The sequence below is a fragment of the Neoarius graeffei genome, chromosome 3 (genome assembly GCF_027579695.1).
Source record: "Neoarius graeffei isolate fNeoGra1 chromosome 3, fNeoGra1.pri, whole genome shotgun sequence".
In the NCBI taxonomy this organism is placed as follows: Eukaryota; Metazoa; Chordata; class Actinopteri; order Siluriformes; family Ariidae; genus Neoarius; species Neoarius graeffei.
Genome location: NC_083571.1, coordinates 98498189 through 98518151, shown reverse-complemented (window position 1 = coordinate 98518151; position 19963 = coordinate 98498189). Strand labels below are relative to the sequence as shown.

The 19963-nt window shown below is 40.6% G+C and overlaps 2 protein-coding genes across 7 annotated transcripts in view; one reads left to right on the top strand and one right to left on the bottom strand.

Moving 5' to 3' along the window:
- The window catches only part of LOC132883759 (kelch-like protein 29), a 493942-nt gene extending 484021 nt beyond the window's left edge, over positions 1–9921 (top strand). For all 3 annotated transcript variants that reach the window (XM_060917753.1, XM_060917752.1, XM_060917751.1), the window contains 3 exons: positions 1027–1220; positions 8007–8151; positions 8889–9921. In XM_060917753.1, the coding sequence (XP_060773736.1) occupies positions 1027–1220; positions 8007–8151; positions 8889–9072 (523 nt within the window). In that variant the 3' untranslated portion in view covers positions 9073–9921. The remainder of the gene's footprint in view (positions 1–1026; positions 1221–8006; positions 8152–8888) is intronic.
- A 1724-nt stretch (positions 9922–11645) lies between these two features.
- Positions 11646–19963, bottom strand: part of atad2b (ATPase family AAA domain containing 2B) — a 299539-nt gene continuing 291221 nt past the window's right edge. For all 4 annotated transcript variants that reach the window (XM_060917745.1, XM_060917747.1, XM_060917746.1 and 1 more), the window contains one exon: positions 11646–14414. In XM_060917745.1, coding sequence (XP_060773728.1) covers positions 14373–14414 — 42 coding nt within the window. In that variant the 3' untranslated portion in view covers positions 11646–14372. The remainder of the gene's footprint in view (positions 14415–19963) is intronic.

Here is a 19963-nt window from a genome sequence, read left to right as displayed (position 1 = left end):
CATGTGTATTGCATCGTTTTCAGCAAGCATTGTGTTGCCATATGAACCTGATATTTTACTGATCCGTTGCCCATGTGGACGCGATATTTTAAAAAAAAATTATATATATATATATATATCGTTGCCATTGTCGTGTGGATGTAGCCTCAGCCTACAGTTTTCACTTTTACCCCACAGCACAGCATAAAGGCAAGAAGGAATTGGAAAGCACTTGACTTATGATGGTGGTGTCACGTTTAAAAAGTGCAGAATGGGGTCAGAGAACTTCTCTAATGGTGGACCATTGATACCATTTGACCTTCAGTTTCTCAATAATGAACATCAGTCCAACGGTGGTGTAGTGGTTAGCACTGTTGCCTCACAGTAAGAAGGTTCTGGGTTCGAGCCCAGTGGCTGACGGACCTTTCTGTGTGGAGTTTGCACGTTCTCCCCATGTCTGTGTGGGCTTCCTCCAGGTGCGCTGGTTTCCCCCACAGTCCAAAGACATGCAAGTTAGGTTAATTCCATCCATCCATTATCCGTAACTGCTCATCCTGTGCAGGGTCACGGGCAAGCTGGAGCCTATCCCAGCGGACTATGGGTGAGAGGTGGGGTACACCCTGGACAAGTCACCAGGGAACATGCAAACTCTACACAGAAAGGCCCCCGTCAGCCACTGGGCTCGAACCCAGAACTTTCTTGCTGTGAGGCAACAGTGCTAACCACGACACCACTGTGCCGCCAGGTTATGTTAATTGGTGGCTCTAAATTGACCGTAGGCGTGAATGCGAGTGTGAATGGTTGTTTGTCTCTATGTGTCAGCCCTGTGATGATCTGGCGACTTGTCCAGGGTGTACCCCGCATCTCGCCCATAGTCAGCTGGGATAGGCTCCAGCTTGCCCGCGACCCTGCACAGGATAAACGGTTACGGATAATGGATGGATGAACATCATTACAATGACAGGGAGTGCCTCTTGATCCTGTTGGAAATGGAAGGACATAAAGCATGGATTCTGTTTAGAAATAATGAGCAAATTTTCTCTCCAGGTATGACACCATCACTAACCAGTGGGAGACGGTGTCTCCACTGCCCAAACCAGTGCACTCAGCAGCAGCGACAGTTTGTGGAGGGAAGATCTACGTGTTCGGAGGGGTGAACGAGGCCGGACGATCAGCCGGGGTCTTACAGTCCTATGTACCTCAAACCAACACCTGGAGCTTCATCGAGTCCCCGATGATTGGTAAGACAACAGAACTCTTGACATTTTGAGAGCTACTTAAATGCGTTCTATATTGCACATAGCTAGGTGTTTAGGTGGCTTAGTTAGTGTTGCCACGTCACAGGTGGCAGGTAGGGTTCAGTTCTGAGCTCAGGATAATGCCTGTCTAGAATTTCAGCTGCTCATCATCTTGGTTTCCTCCCATATGACAAAAACCCAAGAGTCCCATCCATGGTTTATTTCCATAATGCATTCATTAGATTGGAAGACTGTTCCTGAAGATGAATAAGGTGTTGCTTGTTAAAGACGAGATACAGAACAGAAAATTCAGAATATCAGAGAACATCATTTGAGAGCTTTGTGAAGAAAGTGTAAGAGGCTGTTGGAGTAGTGTTGCGTGCTTCTCAGCAAATTCTTCCTTTCCTCGTCAGTCTCAGCGTGGAGAGGCAGTTCATTATCTGAGCTAACAAGCCTAGTGGATATTGCATGAGGCTCGGGTGTGGGAAGAGGAAATGTTAGGGTGTTTCAACTCTGGAGGGTAGGAGAGTCGTTCAGGCACCATCAACCACCTATCTCTCCCTTTGTCCATCTCTCTCTCCGTCCTCTTTTGCTCAGAGCGAGTTGTCTGTCATCTGGCTAGATGTTGGCCTGATTGGACTGAGTGAGTGATTTGTCTGGTGAAAATGAGTCCGTGGCTGTTGCAGCCAGAGATGAGCATAATGGAGGGATTTTAGTGGTTTCTGCAGATTTTCAGCCATCGCTCCATCTCTCGCCCACACGCTCACTCCCTCTTTTTCCTAACAACCGGATTGTGTGAAAGCAGGGCGGCAGAGGTTTTAGAGTTTTGTGCCCCGAGTCATCTCAGAGAGCATGCGTACTCTTGCAGGGCCCAATGGTGGTGGAAGATTTTCAATATATCTTTATTCCAATCCCTGCAGCAAGGGGAGTGAATTGGCTTCTCAACAGTCCTTAACTGGCAAATGCATGCGCATATTCACCCGCTCCTCCACCAACACAAGCACACATGTACAGATTTTCCCAGAAACAAGGACGCACACAATCGTGAGATTATAATTTTTTTTTAACTCAGATTCGCTAATCAAATGATACGCACAGACAGAATGTCACACACTCCGTAAAACCAATATGCACACACATGGCCCCGCTGTGAACAGTTTCCTCGAACACTAATTTAGCAGGCATGCACCCCGCTGACAGACAAGCTGTCATCTATGGCCATGGAGAGCAGCACAAGGGAGACATGCTACTGGAAGCCTGGCACAGGAACACTGGTCGAAAACAGTTGCTTGTTCCAATCACACTGAATTGCTGTGCTTTTTTCAGAGAAAGTCACATTTGAAAAGTGGTTCAGGGGCTCTCTCTGGACATTCTGATGAGTTATGCCCACTCAGGTAGCCATCCACTCCGGCATCTTCACTCCATCTCAGACTCATCACTGGTTGTCATCCTGCCAGGAGCTGCCCTGCATCAAAATATTCACTAAACCCCTATAGTGGTGCTTGAAAGTTTGTGAACCCTTTAGAATTTTCTATATTTCTGCATAAATATGACCTAAAACAACATCAGATTTTCACACAAGGCCTAAAAGTAGATAAGGAGAACCCAGTTAAACAAAGGAAACAAAAATATTATACTTGGTCATTTATTTATTGAGGAAAAGGATCCAATATTACACATCTGTGAGTGGCAAAAGTATGTGAACCTCTAGGATTAGCGGTTAATTTGAAGGTGAAATTAGAGTCAGGTGTTTTCAATCAATGGGATGACAATCAGGTGTGAGTGGGCACCGTTTTATTTAAAGAACAGGGATCTATCAAAGTCTGATCTTCACAACACATGTTTGTGGAAGTGTATCATGGGACGAACAAAGGAGATTTCTGAGGACCTCAGAAAAAGTGTTGATGCTCATCAGGCTGGAAAAGGTTACAAAACCATCTCTAAAGAGTTTGGACTCCACCAATCCACAGTCAGACAGATTGTGTACAAATGGAGGAAATTCAAAACCATCGTTACCCTCCCCAGGAGTGGTCGACCAACAAAGATCACTCCAAGAGCAAGGCGTGTAATAGTCAGCGAGGTCACAAAGGACCCCAGGGTAACTTCTAAGCAACTGAAAGCCTCTCTTACATTGGCTAATGTTAATGTTCATGGGTCCACCATGAGGAGAACACTGAACAACAATGGTGTGCTTGACAGAGTTGCAAGGAGAAAGCCACTGCTCTCCAAAACGAACATTGCTGCTTGTCTGCAGTTTGCTAAAGATCACACGGACAAGCCAGAAGGCTATTGAAAAATTGTTTTGTTAACGGATGAGACCAAAATAGAACTTTTTGGTTTAAATGAGAAGCGTTTTGTTTGGAGAAAGGAAAACACTGCATTCCAGCATAATAATTTTATCCCATCTGTGAAACACGGTGGTGGTAGTATCATGGTTTGGGCCTGTTTTGCTGCATCTGGGCCAGGACGGCTTGCCATCATTGATGGAACAATGAATTCTGAATTATACCATTGAATTCTAAAGGAAAATGTCAGGACATCTGTCTATGAACTGAAACTCAAGAGAAGGTGGGTCATGCAGCAAGACAACGACCCTAAGCACACAAGTCGTTCTACCAAAGAATGGTTAAAGAAGAATAAAGTTAATGTTTTGGAATGGCCAAGTCAAAGTCCTGACCTTAATCCAATCGAAATGTTGTGGAAGGACCTGAAGCGAGCAGTTCATGTGAGGAAACCCACCAACATCCCAGAGTTGAAGCTGTTCTGTACGGAGGAATGGGCTAAAATTCCTCCAAGCCGGTGTGCAGGACTGATCAACAGTTACTGGAAACGTTTAGTTGCAGTTATTGCTGCACAAGGGGGTCACACCAGATACTGAAAGCAAAGGTTCACATACTTTTGCCACTCACAGACATGTAATATTGGATCATTTTCCTCAATAAATAAATGACCAAGTGTAATTTTTTTTTCTCATTTGTTTAACTGGGTTCTCTTTATCTACTTTTAGGACTTGTGTGAAAATCTGATAGAGGTTTTAGATCATATTTATGCAGAAATATAGAAAATTCTAAAGGGTTCACAAACTTTCAAGCACCGCTGTAAATTACCTGCAAGGAGAGCAGCGATTGTTGTGCACCAGCACATGGATGTAACAGTACAAAGTCTGAACTGTTCTTCCTTTGCAGATATTTCAAGAATTGACAGCTGCCAATTCCCCACCATGCTCATTTTGCCAGCAGCCTTTCATAACCTTGCTATTTCAACTGCCTGAAGTTTTTTTTTTCCCCCCCGAGTAGCCTCCTCCACCTTTGTCCATTTCCTGTCACAGCGTGAAGACGTACAAAATGAAAGTAGACAAATTGCACAAATTGGTGGCTTGAACTATAAACTTCTGTCTTTATCTCCTGTTGAAAGACATGTTCCGTTAGTGCTGGTGTTGACAGTCCTCTTGTTTGAAAGACCTTAAGTTGTCTTGCCAGAGGCAGACTCTCACAATCAAAGAAGCAGTTGTATTCCCTTTGTACAGCAGCTTTCAGGCTTGGAGCACACAGAGGCGAGCTGCAGGAACGAGCACAGCCAATGGAATCACAGCTGGTTTTAAAAGTGTCGATTGCATAAACGAGGAGGCTGGTTATGAGGTTTGGAGATCAGGAGTGAGTTTCATATTCTCCCACATGCTCAGGATGGCAGTACAGATACCCCCTGCACGCTCAGGATGGCAGTACAGATACCCCCTGCACGAGTAAACAAAGCATGCATGACTCGATAGATTGTGAGGTGAGCAATGAGGCAAACACATTGAAGACTTTTACATCAGAGGTCTAAGACACAGGTGCATCTGGGAAATCTGTTTTGACCCACAATGCAGAAGCGACACTGAATGACAACTGTTCGAGGAGACAAGTCACAGTGACTTCAGCTCCACAGTGCTGTGCATGTAGTGCCATAGAGACCGTGTGTTATGCCCCCTGTCACTGATGCAGGCGTGGCAGGGCTTTTAATGAGATGCAGCTGGCAGCCAGCGCTGAGGAAGCCTGCCGGAGCGGCACAGCGCCCAGCCGACGCATTTATGTTTCCACCATTAAACCCAGTGGCAGCTTTACAGGCCCTTTCCGTGCACTGGCTTCTCAAGCACTAGCTTTGGGTGGTGTGGTGGGAGGGATAGTAATAAATAAATGAATATAGATAGATGGATAGATAAATAACTAGATAGAGAGATAGATAAACAAACAAACAAACAAACAAACAAACAAACTCGACCATGGTTGTGTGAATTATTCATCTGTATGATAAATTGGCCTGGCTGTAATCATTTGGGAGACAATTTCACTGTCGGAAAGGCGAATCTCTGCGATAGAAAGTTCTACATTATACCCCTGGAAAACCTTTTGTTTACTCCGTGTGGGCAGATGTTGAGCTGTAAATCATCTGCCCAGTCATTAATAATTTTTTTGGTACATCTACCCCGATGTCTTGCAGAAATAATAGACAGAACAGGATTAAGCCCGTTGTTTTGACGAAGTATCCGTGTGCATGTCCTTTACAGAAAGATAGACCTGTTCACACTGTCAAACCAAATGACCAGCGTTATTCATTCCCCTGCTTACAAACAACATAAAGCAAAAAGGAAGTGGGTGTAAAGAGAAAACGGAAAAGACTATAAAATAAAACAAAGGGACACGAGGGTAAAAATGAAAAAGAAAAGCAGAAATAATACAAGAGAAAAGGGGAAATGTGTAGATATATATGAATTTATATTGCACGTGTGTGTGTGTGTGTTAGGACGCATCACCCTCTTTTAGAAGAACCTCTTTTATGTATAAATCAGTTTTATTATCCAACATACGAGTGTGCAGCCATCTGAACAAAAGCAGCACTGCAGATACAAACAACAAACTTCCAGTCTGTAATCCAGCTCATTAATTATCCGACAAGTCAACGAAATCAAGGGAGAACACAAATGTGGAAGCACAAGAAGTTTCGTCTGATATGAATTCAATTATTTCAGCAGTAAATCATAGAAACCGAGTACTATTTCCGAATACTTGGCATAGCTTTTCGCTCTTCGCCAACTCAGAAGCCTGAAGAGCACTTGCCTTCTTGATAGCAAACAGCCGTTTTGATAATTTTCAGTCAGGATTTCGTGCCAATCATAGCACTGAAACAGCACTGATTAAAGTTATAAATGACATACGTCTTAATACTGATGCAGGCAAAACATCGGTCCTGGTATTACTGGACCTCAGTGCAGCTTTTGATACTGTTGATCACAACATACTGCTATATCGACTTGAACACTGGGTTGGATTGACTGGTAAAGTTATCAATTGGTTAAATTCATACTTAAAAGATAGAAGCTTCTCTGTTACCCTGGGAAATTGTTCCTCAACGTCAATGTCCTTGACCTGTGGTGTCCCCCAGGGGTCGATTCTTGGACCATTACTTTTCAACCTTTATATGCTCCCACTTGGACAAATTATCAATAAAAATTCAATTTTGTATCACTGCTATGCAGATGACACCCAAATTTATTTCGCTCTATCACCTAATGACTATGCCCCCCTTGAATGTCTCTACCAGTGTATCGATCAAATCAATAGCTGGATGTCACAAAATTTTCTTCAGCTGAACACAGATAAAACAGAAGTAATTCTATTTGGAAAAAAAGATGAAAGACTCAGGATTACCACTATTCTTGACACAAAAGGGATTAAAACTAAAGAAATGGTTAAAAATCTTGGTGTTTTCATTGACAGCGAGCTAAACTTTGACAGTCACATGAAAGCAATCACTAAAACGGCATTTTATCACCTAAAAAACATTTCCAAACTAAGAGGACTTATGTCAAAAAATGATCTGGAAAAACTAATACATGCCTTCATCTCTAGTAGGGTTGACTACTGCAATGGCCTTTTCACAGGCCTGCCAAAAAAGACCATCAAACGACTTCAGCTGGTTCAAAATGCAGCGGCGAGGGTTCTCACACGAACAAAAAGAACAGAGCACATTACTCCAATTCTAAGGTCCCTTCACTGGCTTCCAGTAAGCTACAGAATTGACTTTAAAGTATTGCTGCTGGTATACAAATCTCTAAATGGTACAGGGCCCAATTACCTCTCTGATATGTTGCAGCGGCCTAACCCAATCAGATCTACCAGATCGCAACAGAAAAATTTACTATTAAAACCAGTTGTTAAAACAAAGTATGGTGAAGCAGCTTTTAGCTACTATGCAGTACAGCTATGGAACCAACTGCCAGAGGACATTAAAAATGCTCCTGCTGTTGGCAGTTTTAAATCTAGGTTAAAGACCAAGCTGTTTTCAGATGCTTTCTGTTAAATAATTAATATTGTCTTCTTTTTTTTTTAAATAATTTTTACTTTCTCTGCATGTTTTAAATTTATTTTAATTTTATTCTATTTTATTCTATTCTGCTGTTTTTTCTCCTCCTATTTCTACTTTATTTTATTTCTACTATTGTTTAATTCTTATTTTCTTTTAATTCTTTTAATTAATTGTTTTAGAATAAAATTATTTTATGTAATTTTATTTCTCTATTGTTTACTGTTTTTACTTCTGTAAAGCACATTGAACTGCCATTGTGTATGAAATGTGCTATATAAATAAACTTGCCTTGCCTTTGCATTTGAAGAAAGGTATAATTTAGCGTACCTGCAGGCCTCTGATATCAGAAGGAAGTTAAAATTATGTCATTATATAAGCAGAAGAAGAACTGCACCAAAGTGGTAAATTCTACATGCTTTGCTCTCTCCTCTCGGCTTTGTTTAGATAACAAATACGCCCCTGCTGTGAGCCTCAACGGCTTCATTTTCATTCTCGGAGGAGCGTACGCCAGAGCCACCACCATCTACGACCCGGATAAGGGCAATATCAAAGCTGGGCCCAACATGAACCATTCCAGGCAGTTCTGCAGGTCTGCTAGTCTTTCTCTCTCTCTTTTTTCTTTGCACAGTCAGTACTTATTTCTTGTTTGGACCCCCCCGATTATTTCTGGTTGCATTGTTCATTCTTTTTGCAGGGACACGTTAATCAGAATATAGCTTTTTTTTTGTGTGTGTGTGTTTTTAAACACCATTTCTGCTAGTCATATATTCTGTTGCATTGTTTTGTTCATAAATAACAAGGTCAACAAAAATAAAACCAGATCGACAAAAATAAGTGTTTCACGCAAAATATAATGAGATCCACAAAAAGTAATAAAATGGGAAAATTAAATCACTGGCAAGTAAATACGCTTGACAAAAGACAACGAGTCACATAATGTTGATAAGTTGCTAATGTTTGGAGCGGACAAATACAGCTGTGTGTGTCACGGAGTTGCGGACTGCTCCATATGCATTTACCGCACACATGACATGGGATGGGTTAGAGCCATCTGGGTTCTGTTGTAGGTTTCTGAAACACTTCTCACCGACTCGTGCACAATAATCTATGATTTTTTTTTTGACCCTTGGTGCAGAAACCTAATAAGTTATTACTGTGCATCCTCACAGCATTACCTGATTTATACTGATGTGTGGTCATGTCACTACCTGCGAATCAGCCATTACACCTGGGCAGCCTGGAAAATGATGTTACCCTGTCTGTAATTACCTTACGATTTTGCACGAAATCCAATTCTCATCCCCCTGCTCGTGCTCTATGTTTCAGTGCTGTTGTCCTGGATGGGAAAATATACACCACAGGAGGCATCGTGAGCAGTGAGGGACCGGCGCTAGGCAACATGGAGACCTTTGACCCCAGCACGAATACGTGGACTCTCCTGCAGAACCTGCCATGCCCGCTCTTCAGACACGGCTGTGTGGTGATCAAAAAGTACATCCAGAGCGGCTGACAACTAGCGCGCACAGCCACACTCCTCAATGCACTGCAGGGATCCGAGTCAAAGGACTACTCCCCAAACTCCAGCGGCTCTCCTGGGTGGAATGGAGCAGAACCCCACTGCTCGAAAAGTCCACAATCTGGAAGGGAAATGTAGAGTAGCGAACCCTCATTCACGGCTCTCGCGCCACGCCATATGAGTAATAAGCAAGCATTTTGGCAACTAACTACAAAAACTTTTCATTGACATTTATAGTTTACTTTTTTTTTGTGCATATTCCTTTGGTGTTTTTCGCCCTTCCAATAACTCTGTCCATAGTAGCCCCACAACATCCCCCCCCCATGAAGCTTATGAAGAGATGCTGAAATCAGAGCCATGGCTCATCACATCTACCCAACAAGAGTTACAAGAGGAATTAAGGATAAGATTCCAGGGTGTGTCAGGAGAAAGTAATGTAATGGTTCGACTTGAGGGTACCTCAGTGAAGCCTGCATCTCCACAAGACAGCATTCACAGGTATAAGGTAGCACCAAGTGTCCAAGAATAAGACTGATGGATTTGTTTTTCTCCCAAACACAGCCAAAGCACAATCTACTTCTGATCTTGAGGAAGACGTTGTACATTTTGTTCCTCCATTAATCTGAATCCAGCTGAAACAGGCTGTGGATGGAGGAGTTTGGGGGGCTGAGGGTCCTGTATCATAGGGAAGGAAATATGTATATTTTAAAACTGAAGGTAATTCTGTATAAATGTTTTAAGAAACTTCAATAGGTTGGAAAAAAAAAAAAGATTGTAAATCTGTACCCAAAAAGGCTCATTTACATGTTATTAATGATGAAACATAAAACAGATTGAAAATTATATTGTGTCCTGTTTTTACAGTCAAAAAAAGTATCAAGCTAGACACAGGCTTTCCAAATATTTTCCTATTGGCTCTTTTTTCTTGGTCAGATTAAATTTAGGGTTGTTTTTTTTTTAATATAAATATGGATTACTGTATTCTTGTTGACAATACCACTGTATAATACGACTAAACAGTTCAGTAAAACTTACTTGCTCAATGACTGATAACTAAACTGTCGTATATTCACTTCTCAAAATCAACATGAACTGTAACCACAAGCAACGAGACAGAAACGAAGACGTTCACCAAATCGTACAATTTGCACCTTTTTATTCAAGTATAATCACAGCAGTTTAAGAAATTACAGTAAATGTATTCATTTCAACAGGACTTTCACTAAAAGAACTCTTGGCTGGATATTAACCAGGTTTCAAATGAGATTGAAAAGATGGGGCAAAGACCCTGGCAATAGCAGAAATACAAATCCCCAAAAATTAGATCAATAAATAAACACTACATATTAGAGGCAATTATTATAGCACTGAAGGTTTATTCAAGAAAAAAAAAAAAATACCTTGGAAAGGGGGCGGAAAAAGAAAAGAGTCTGTATACCTTAGCTACCTTGCCGAGCAAATAATCAACAAACTGGATATTTAACCAACTTGACATTTTAATCAGGAAAAATGGAAAAGGAAACGAGTTAAAAAGCATGAGCTCAATCATACTCGAGTGCTCTGTGTGTAGCTCTTCTTCAGGGGATGATGCAGGATCAGAATGAGATACACCACCAGTAACACTTGTTTAAGGCTCCAGTCAGGTGTCAGTAAAGTAAAGTAGTCAGGCAGTTTTGTAGTAGGCCAGTTTTTGGTCGAACAACAGCACAGATTTTTGAATAAAAGATGCCACTAGACTACATCAAACCAAACGTGGAAAATGGAGCGAATGTAAAAGTGACACTAGTTTATCACCAGTACCATTTTTGATCAATGCTTTAAACCCAACTCATATGACAACATCACAGATTTTGCAAGGACAGCATTCACAAACTCAAAACAGTGCTGTCGTGGGTTTTTTTTTTATGCGTTACAGAATTATGCAGTCTGCAATATCAAGCAAAAGTCAAACCAAGAGGAAAAAAGTGGGGTTTCACATGGTCTGACATTTTTTCCCCCTGTACCATGTCCAAATCACTATATCATATCATTGCAGGATTATACGGAAGCCGAGAGAGGCCCTTCATATAATCCTTTTTTTTTTTATTCACCTTGTTATCCCGAGATAACGATATAATTAATTCAGGATCTCGAGAAAACAACACAACTAATTCGAGATCTCGAGAAAACAAAACCTTTATTCCGAGATCTTGAGAAAACAAAACAATTATTTCATGATCTCGAGTAAACAGCTGAGAAATGGTTCATTCAGGTGCGCCAAGAGACTTGCGATATGCTGACTTTGGGGCTATTTCTCATTCTGTATAGACGCAACTTTGGTCATTAGAATGTCTGGAATAATCGATCACCTAATAAGGCAATATTTTGATCAGGGGTTGACACAGGGAGAGATTACATTAAGCCTTTTAATAAGGGATAATTTCAAAATTAGTCCGCGGCACCTCCGCAGAAGACTGGCCCGGCTTCGTCTCTACCGACGGAGATACAGTGATCCAGCTGAGATCATGAAATAACTGTTTTGTTTTCTCGAGATCTCGAGTTAGTCGTGTTGTTTTCTCGAGATCCTGAATTAATTATGTCGTTATCTCGGGATAACAAGGTGAATAAAAAAAGATTATATGAAGGCCCTCTCGCGGCTTCCGTAGAATTACATTAAATCCTTTTTTTTTTTTTTTAAGTTTAGATAAACCTCTGAATAGTTTCCCAACTTCTTTTAAATTTGTTCAATTTTTTAGATGTTAAATTTCATTTATTATACTCATCTGTTGGCCAAGTGACACAATTTAGGACCAGCACAGTATTGCACCATGAATACTGAAAAGATAGTGATAAAAATAGGAGCCAACAACCACATTTAAAGAGGTGAACACAGGTTACTTTTTTTGTATGTCCTCTAATTCTTTCAATCCTTACAGAATTTGTAAAATCAGCTGAAATGTCAGGATGTCAGACCCAGTGGTCAGCATCACAGTAGTACCTACTAGGAGAATTATACAGAACAAGCGGGGTAGGAGGTATTAAAACGCTCCTAACATTAGCTGGAGAACAGTTCCTTTACCACAAAGCTCAAAAAGCACCACCACCATCATAATGGAATAAATAGATCATGAATGTAGCAGAGACCTGAGACCAGTAAACCTCTCCATCTGCGTAACCCTGCTACAAAAATGTGCTACATCATTACATGGCTCCGACATCAAAAGCTGTAACAAATTTCCAATTTGTCCCCTTTTAATCAAATGGTGTACAAAAATATGAATAGACAGACACACACACACACACACCAATACTTATGTTAATAAATAAAACAGGTACAGCGGGAGATAAATAGCCAAAATGAAGCAATTATGCAAGACAAAGAAAAGAAAATGTAGTGAAATGGACAAACAATATGGCTGCCATCACCAAGGTCCATCGGACAGGAGATAAAATATATAATACAAAATCTTACTGAAGTTAATGTGCTGGGTTTGTGTTGGCTCAACTGCAAAACTCAGTAATAATAATTAAAAAAAAAAAAAAAGGATATGAACCAAAAACCAAGCAAAAGGATGGATTACTGCATCGGCCGCAGGACCTGTTGCTCAGTACCCGGGCTTTTGAATGGTAAAAGGTGCAGCAATGATACAGATGCTGACAAATACTGTACGTCTTCAATAAACATGTTGTTTTAAATAAATTTTTAACTGAGGTAGCCAGGGTTCTCCATCTCGCTGCAGTAGTCCAGAGTTAACTCCTCTTTTTGCATGTTTTTTTTTTTAAATGGTTTGTAAGTATACTCAGCTTTACATAAAATTGAGATGAGTTTTAACTTCAGAAATGTTTTCCTGCAAACTGAAGAAAGAAGCAGTTCAACTCTTTCAGAGAAAAGGCCATGGCAATTAAACACTCTTGGCCAAAAACAAACTAGAACCTCGCTACTAAAAGAATAAGTAGCCACTAATCAGGGTTTTAATACAACTAAACCATAGACAAAGTCATTAAAATTAAAAAAAGAAGCCAAAATACCATTAAAAACAAAACTTTAACACAATAATAAATGATCCATATACTGAACAAACCACGCTGGCTAGAATTGCCTTGTTCATCATTCATTAATTAATGCAAACAATCTTAGCATTCATATAACTCAAACTAAGAGGTAATAAAAAAGTAAATGATATAAAATTACAACAAAGTCATGGCGTAACCAACTGGTGTGAAAACTGTCTTGATGGTAAATCTCATGTGGGTGTGCAGATTGATCAAAAAAAAAACAAACAATTTGTTGAGTCTTAAGTGAAGAGAGTCGACACAAGCCATCTTTTCCCAAAAGACAATATATATCTGGCCATGACGATACCAAATTGGAAATGCTCATTAGGCAGGAAGAGATCGACTGAAGAGGCAACACGTCTTTTGAAACACATTCCTGATGCTGTAGCTAGATATGTTATCAGTTATTTAAAAAAAAAATTACAAAAAATAATCAAAACTGTGTTTACTGCATCATGGTATTGTGATAATCCCACTGTAATAAACGTAGCTATCGGTTTTAGAGATTCTCTTAATACGATGGCGCTTCAGCTTTTCACTGCAAAGGGTACACCACATGCATCAGGTAGAAAACGCGTACAATTCCGTTAGAAAATGTGTTTTGTTTTGTTTTTATTTTCTGGGCAGGAGCATGACAGCAGTTACACACTGCTTACATTTAATTGCCTATTGGTTAAAGGTCACGGGGACACAACGCATTAAGATGGTGTTCATCGAGATGGCGTTCAATGATGCAATTCATTTCTACGTTCAATAACAAACTGGCATGACCTCATGGCATTGCGTGTCATTCAGGTGGTGTTTTAGTACTGCTGGTGAGAATCTGTGCCTGTGTGGTGGTGTCTGCTGTCTCTTCCTGACAAATGAGACCAAGGTGTTTAAGTGACATCACACAATCTTTTTTTTTTTTTAATAGAATGATTTTTTTCCTTTTCTGACTTTTTAAAAGAAACTCAAGGAGCAGCAAATGGATAAACAATAGCACCTAATAGCACCAAGAACGCCCAGTAGAAATTGGCATATATGTTTTTTTGAAACCTATATAAGTCTTGACTTGTGTTTGGTTCTGTAGACGAGTTCTGTCCAGGTACCTGAGACAATAGCACCAAGGTTGCCACTGAAAGTCTTTGCAAGTTTCCTTTAACCCCTCCTTTGCCATTTAAAACCAAACCTGCTCGGCTCGCTGTAGCAGCTTGGTTCTTTAAGTTGGTCTCCTTTTTGTGTCACAGGAGTCTCTGATAATGATCACCCTTCTTTCATCACAGGAATGTATTGAAATGCTGGACTTGCCTCTCCATCTCCTGAAAATGGGACAAAGTGAGCCATAAAGTCAGAGGATAAAAACAGTGAAAGCGCAAACAAAAATTCTTCAGCTTTACTGTATAATAGGTGTGAGCGATAGGACAAAAATGTCAAAATATGTCCAAGCTATTTCTATACAACATGTGCATCACTACATATGCATCATTCTTACCAAATGCCCAACAAAGTAGTAAGGTGCTGTGTTTAAAGATAGATATTACGTTTAAAAAGAGCCTCAATGAGGCTGTAGCTCATACCGGCCACTGTTATTGTGTGGGAGTTGTAGCAATTTTTGTCAAATTGCATATTACCCCTCAGTAGCCTCATCCATGGCAGGTGGCGCCACCTGGTGAACAACTCTTGTTGGAATATGTCTTTAGAGTCTTCTGGGTGAGTTTCAGTGCAAACGTCCTAGCAGTTTACGAACAGTAGTGTTTGTTGTGACAAGTCATGCAAAATTTTCAAATGCCCATAAAATGTTAAATATGACTGGAGGCGCCACCATCTCGACACCTTTTATACATACCAACCTGGGGAACATCCCATACGAGTTTGATTAAAATCTGATCACTTCTGTAAGAGTAGTGATTTTCGTGAAACTGCACCTGACCCCTCTGTAGCCGCATCCATGGCTGGTGGCGCTACCTGGTGAACAACTCGTTAGTATGTATCTTTAGAGTCTTCTGGGTGAGTTTCAGTGGAAAAAAAAAACCCAACACATCCCAGCAGTTTACAAAGAGTAGCGTTTAATGTGTCGAGTCATCCAAAAATTTCAGACGCCCATAAAATCGTAAGTATGACAGGTGGTGCCAGCATCTTGACAACTTTTATGCACACCCACCTGAGGAACACTGGATTTCGATCAAATTCACAATCAATTTTGTAGGAGGAGGAGCGATTTTTGCAAATTGTGGACAGATTATGACGACGACGGACGGACGACGCATGATCGCATAAGCTCATCCGGCCTGGCCGACAGGCGGATGAGCCAACCAAAAAACACCCAAACACCGCAAAGGAGAAAATGCATCAAATCTGCTTTATGTAACTGAGTCTTAACTTTTTTTTTTAATCATTAAAAATTTCTATCTAAAAAAAGATATCACAATATCCATGATATCTCAAAAGTGTATTGTGGCATGATCTATCATATATATATTAGACCATTGTAAATAAACATATCAGTGATTGGAGCTGATAAACATCTGTGACCTGTATCCTAGTTTGACACTGGTCATGACAAGAAATATTGCCGTAGCTTTTCCACCATCTTATACTGCACTGTAGAGGTCTGCACGGGACAGAATTTTCAGTCCCGCTCCCGCAAAGAATTATGATTTTCAGTCCCGCTCCCGCCTGCCATATTTTGTCCCGGTCCCGCCCGCAAATCCCGCATGATGCAGACGTTCGCGTTATTTCTCACGAAAGTTCTTGTCATTGGCTTGGGGAATTAAACATGCTGAGCTTAGCTGAGCTCTCCACTGACCGATCCTTCACCTAGCACACATAGCGAGGGTGCGCATTGCCAGGCGGCATGCGCAGCTGAGGCTTTACAGAGATACCCATTGTGAGCTTCACTAGAGGAGCGCTGCTCTTCTGCCATGATCGGAGATCTCAAACACGGAATATCCAGCACAAATTATATATGATAGACATAAATTAATAATTTATAAATTTTATTTTAAACACGTTTTTAGTTAGCGGGACTGCAGCTCATCACCTCTCCCGCCCGCTCCCGCATTGTGCACTCCCCCTCCCGCCCGCAATGAGCTTTCAAAATTTGTCCCGTGCCGCACTGCTTTGCGTCGGGTCCCGTGGGACTCCCGCGGGAGTGCAGGGCTCTACTGCACTGCACAAGGCTTTCATTTCAAGTTTACTTTTTAACAGACAAAGCAAGTTACAGAAGTCTGGATGTAGATTACGAACAAGCTAGAGGTAACAGTGACCAACAAAAACGCCCTGAGACGACATTCCCTCATATATTTTCTATACTGCTGATCCAGGTGATCTGGTGCCAATCTGGGGCCTTTTTGGGGGGGGGCAATTTTCTCGCCTTTTGGGGAGAGGCGGGGTTCACTCTGGACAGATTGCCAGTCCACCACAGGGCACACACACCAAGACGGATTTAGAGTAGCCAGTTGACCTAATTCTCATGTCTTCGGGTTGTGGGAGGAAACCAGAGCACCCAGAAGAAACCCATACAGGCACGAGGAGAACATGCAAACTCCACACAGAAAGTCCTTGGTCGACCAGCAGGATCAAACCCAGAACCTGCTGGCTGGAGAGCGACACTGCTCACCACTGCACCACCTGCCTGAGATGGCATGAGGAACTGGAATCAAAAGTGGACCAAAATGTGTGTTGAAAGGATGTTCAGTGTGATTACACTGTGAATAAGATCCCTGGGGTGAGCAGCAGCAGCAATTATTAGTAAACATCTACAATATCCAGGTGAGATCATTCACTGAAGTACAGGCGGGCAGTTTCGGGAAGTGGAAGTCTTTACGGTATCCATGTGGGACTGTCACAATTGCAGAAAGCACAAAGCAGAGCATCATAAGGAATCATGTTCTTGAGAAATAGATAGATACTTTATGCAAATGTCCAAATGCCACTTGATTCCGGACTGCTGTTTAAAATGATTCTCGGAATAAGACTGTCTTTGGAATAAGCCGTTTATAAAGGGGCTGTATATTTCCCTTTCCGTAGTGCTGGAGAGATCAGTAAGCAGCACATGCCTTTTCCCTGTCTGTGTCTTTTGTAGCAAGTATCCTACTGAATGACTTCAACAGATGATGCAATTTGTATTTATTTTATTTAAAAATAATCTTCACATGAGGAAATTGGTCATTTCATCCCACCTTGCGTTCTACACTGTTCGTGTGTGTGTGGGGATATCACGGACCATAACGAGCCCTCATGTGACAGCGTATCCTGTACAGTCATTACAAAGCAAATACACAGACATGCTGAGAGAACAAAAATAAGACTATTTGTATTGTTCAGGAATTCATGGGTGTTCTCTGCACCGTCATGCCATAATTACGTCACCCATTGCTAAGCTTAAATAATAATAATAATAATAAAAACAAAACTACAGCAGCACATAGCTGCAGTCCTATTTCAAAACTAACAACTTGTCAGAAAATGAAAGAAATGAAAATGAGTTCATTATGCCTGTGTAGCTGTGAGCAGATGATGAATACACACAAACTGGATGCTGACACACTGAACAGCTGCTGAGTGTTGAAATTAGAGCACCGTGTTGATAGCAGAGAGCCGTGCTCAGTTCTCTGGGGAAATTAGGTTTGCTGTTCTCAAATACAATGGTAATGGTTGCCGGCCAGCAGAAAGAGAGTGGAGACGCACGGGGCCCTGGAGGTCGGCAGAAACTTAAGCTCATTTATGTTGTCTGCTCAGGTAGTCTTTTTAAGAGTCTACTACATTTTCCTTTTTATTAAGATAAAACATTTTTCTGTCCTAATTCAGAGAAAGTGTGAACATACATACATATACAGTATACACACACACACACACACGTTTTATATATTATATATATATGTGTGTGTGTGTGTGTGTGTATATATCACACACAAAAATATACACACACACATATATACTGTGTGTATATGTGTGTGTATATATATGTGTGTGTGTGTATATATATATATATATATATATATATATATATATACACATACACACACATACATACGTACACACATACTATATATATATATATATATATATATATATATATTTATATATATATATATATTTTTTTTCCCCCAAGCATTTTTCTATTTTACTTTTAATCAGTATGGCATACAGGACCAAAAAAAAACTCCATCTCAAAATATTAGAATATTTCATTTCGAGTTTGAGTAAAACAGTATGAACACAGTGTATCTCTCGGTCTAGTTCAGTACACACAACCACAATCATGGGCAAGACTGCTGACTTGACTGTTGTCCAGAAGATGATCACTGATGCCCTCCACAAGGAGGGTAAGCCACAAAAGGTCATTGCTGAAAAGGGTGGCTGGAAAAGGTGCACAAGCAACAGGGATGGCCGCAGTCTTGAGAGGATTGTCAAGAAAAGTTGATTCAAGAACTTGGGAGAGCTTCACAAGGAGTGGACTGAGGCTGGTGTCAGTGTATCAAGACCCATCACGAACAGACATCTTCAAGAAAGGGGATACAACTTTCGCATTCCTAATATCAAGCTACTCCTGAGCCAGAGACAATGTCAGAAGTGTCTTATCTGGGCTAAGGAGAGAAAGAAATGGACTGTTGCTCAGTGGTCCAAAGTCCTCTTTTCAGATGAAAGTACATTTTGCATTTAATTTGGAAATCACGGTTCTAGAGTCTGGAGGAAGAGTGGAGAGGCACAGAATCCAAGGTGTTTGAAGCCCAGTGTGAAGTTTCCACAGTCTGTGATGATTTAGGGTGCCATGTCATCTGCTGGTGTTGGTCCACTGTATTTTATCAAGTCCAAAGTCAACACAGCCATCTACCAGGAGATTTTAGAGCACTTCATGCTTCCATCTGCTGACGAGCTTTTTGGAGATGCTGATTTCCTTTTCCAGCAGGACTTAGCACCTACCCACAGTGCCAAAACTACTACCAAATGGTTTGCTGACCATGATATTACTGTGTTTGATTGGCCAGCCAACTTGCCTGACCTGAACCCCGTAGAGAATCTATGGGGTATTGTCAAGAGGAAGATGAGAAACACCCGACCCAAAAATACAGATACACTGAAGGCCACTATCAAAGCAACCTGGGCTTCAATAACACCTCGGCAGTGCCACAGACTAATCACCTCCATGCCACACCGCATTGATACAGTAATTCATGGTAAAGGAGCCCCAACCAAGTATTGAGTGTATAAATGAATATACTTTTCAGAAGTTGGACATTTCTATATTGTAAATCCTTTTTTTGATTGATCTTCGGAAATATTCTAATAATTTGAGATAATGGATTTCTGATTTTCATGAGCTACAAGCCATAATCATCAAAATTAAAACAAAAAAGGCTTTAAATATTTCACTTTACATGTAATGAATATAGAATATATGAAAGTTTACCTTTTTGAATTATGAAAAAAAGGAACTTTTTCATGGTATTCTAATTTTTTGAGATGCACTAGTATATATACACACACAAATGTGTGTGTGTGTGTGTATATATATATATATATATATATATATATATATATATATATATATACACACACACATACATACACACACACACATACATACACATATATATATATATATATACACATATACACACACACAGACACTATGGCATGCCGTTCAGGAAATTAATCTTTGAATATATTGAATGAAACTTTGTATTCTGCCCCCGCTCCCACAGCTCGGCAGACAGACAACAGGTCCCAAGAAAAACTCTGACTCAGAGGAGAGTATTAGAATATATTGAGAAATACTGTAAAACTCGACCAACAAAATTTACAAATTAGTTTTATATACAGAAAATACCATTATACAAATATAATCCACGAGGGAAATGACTTT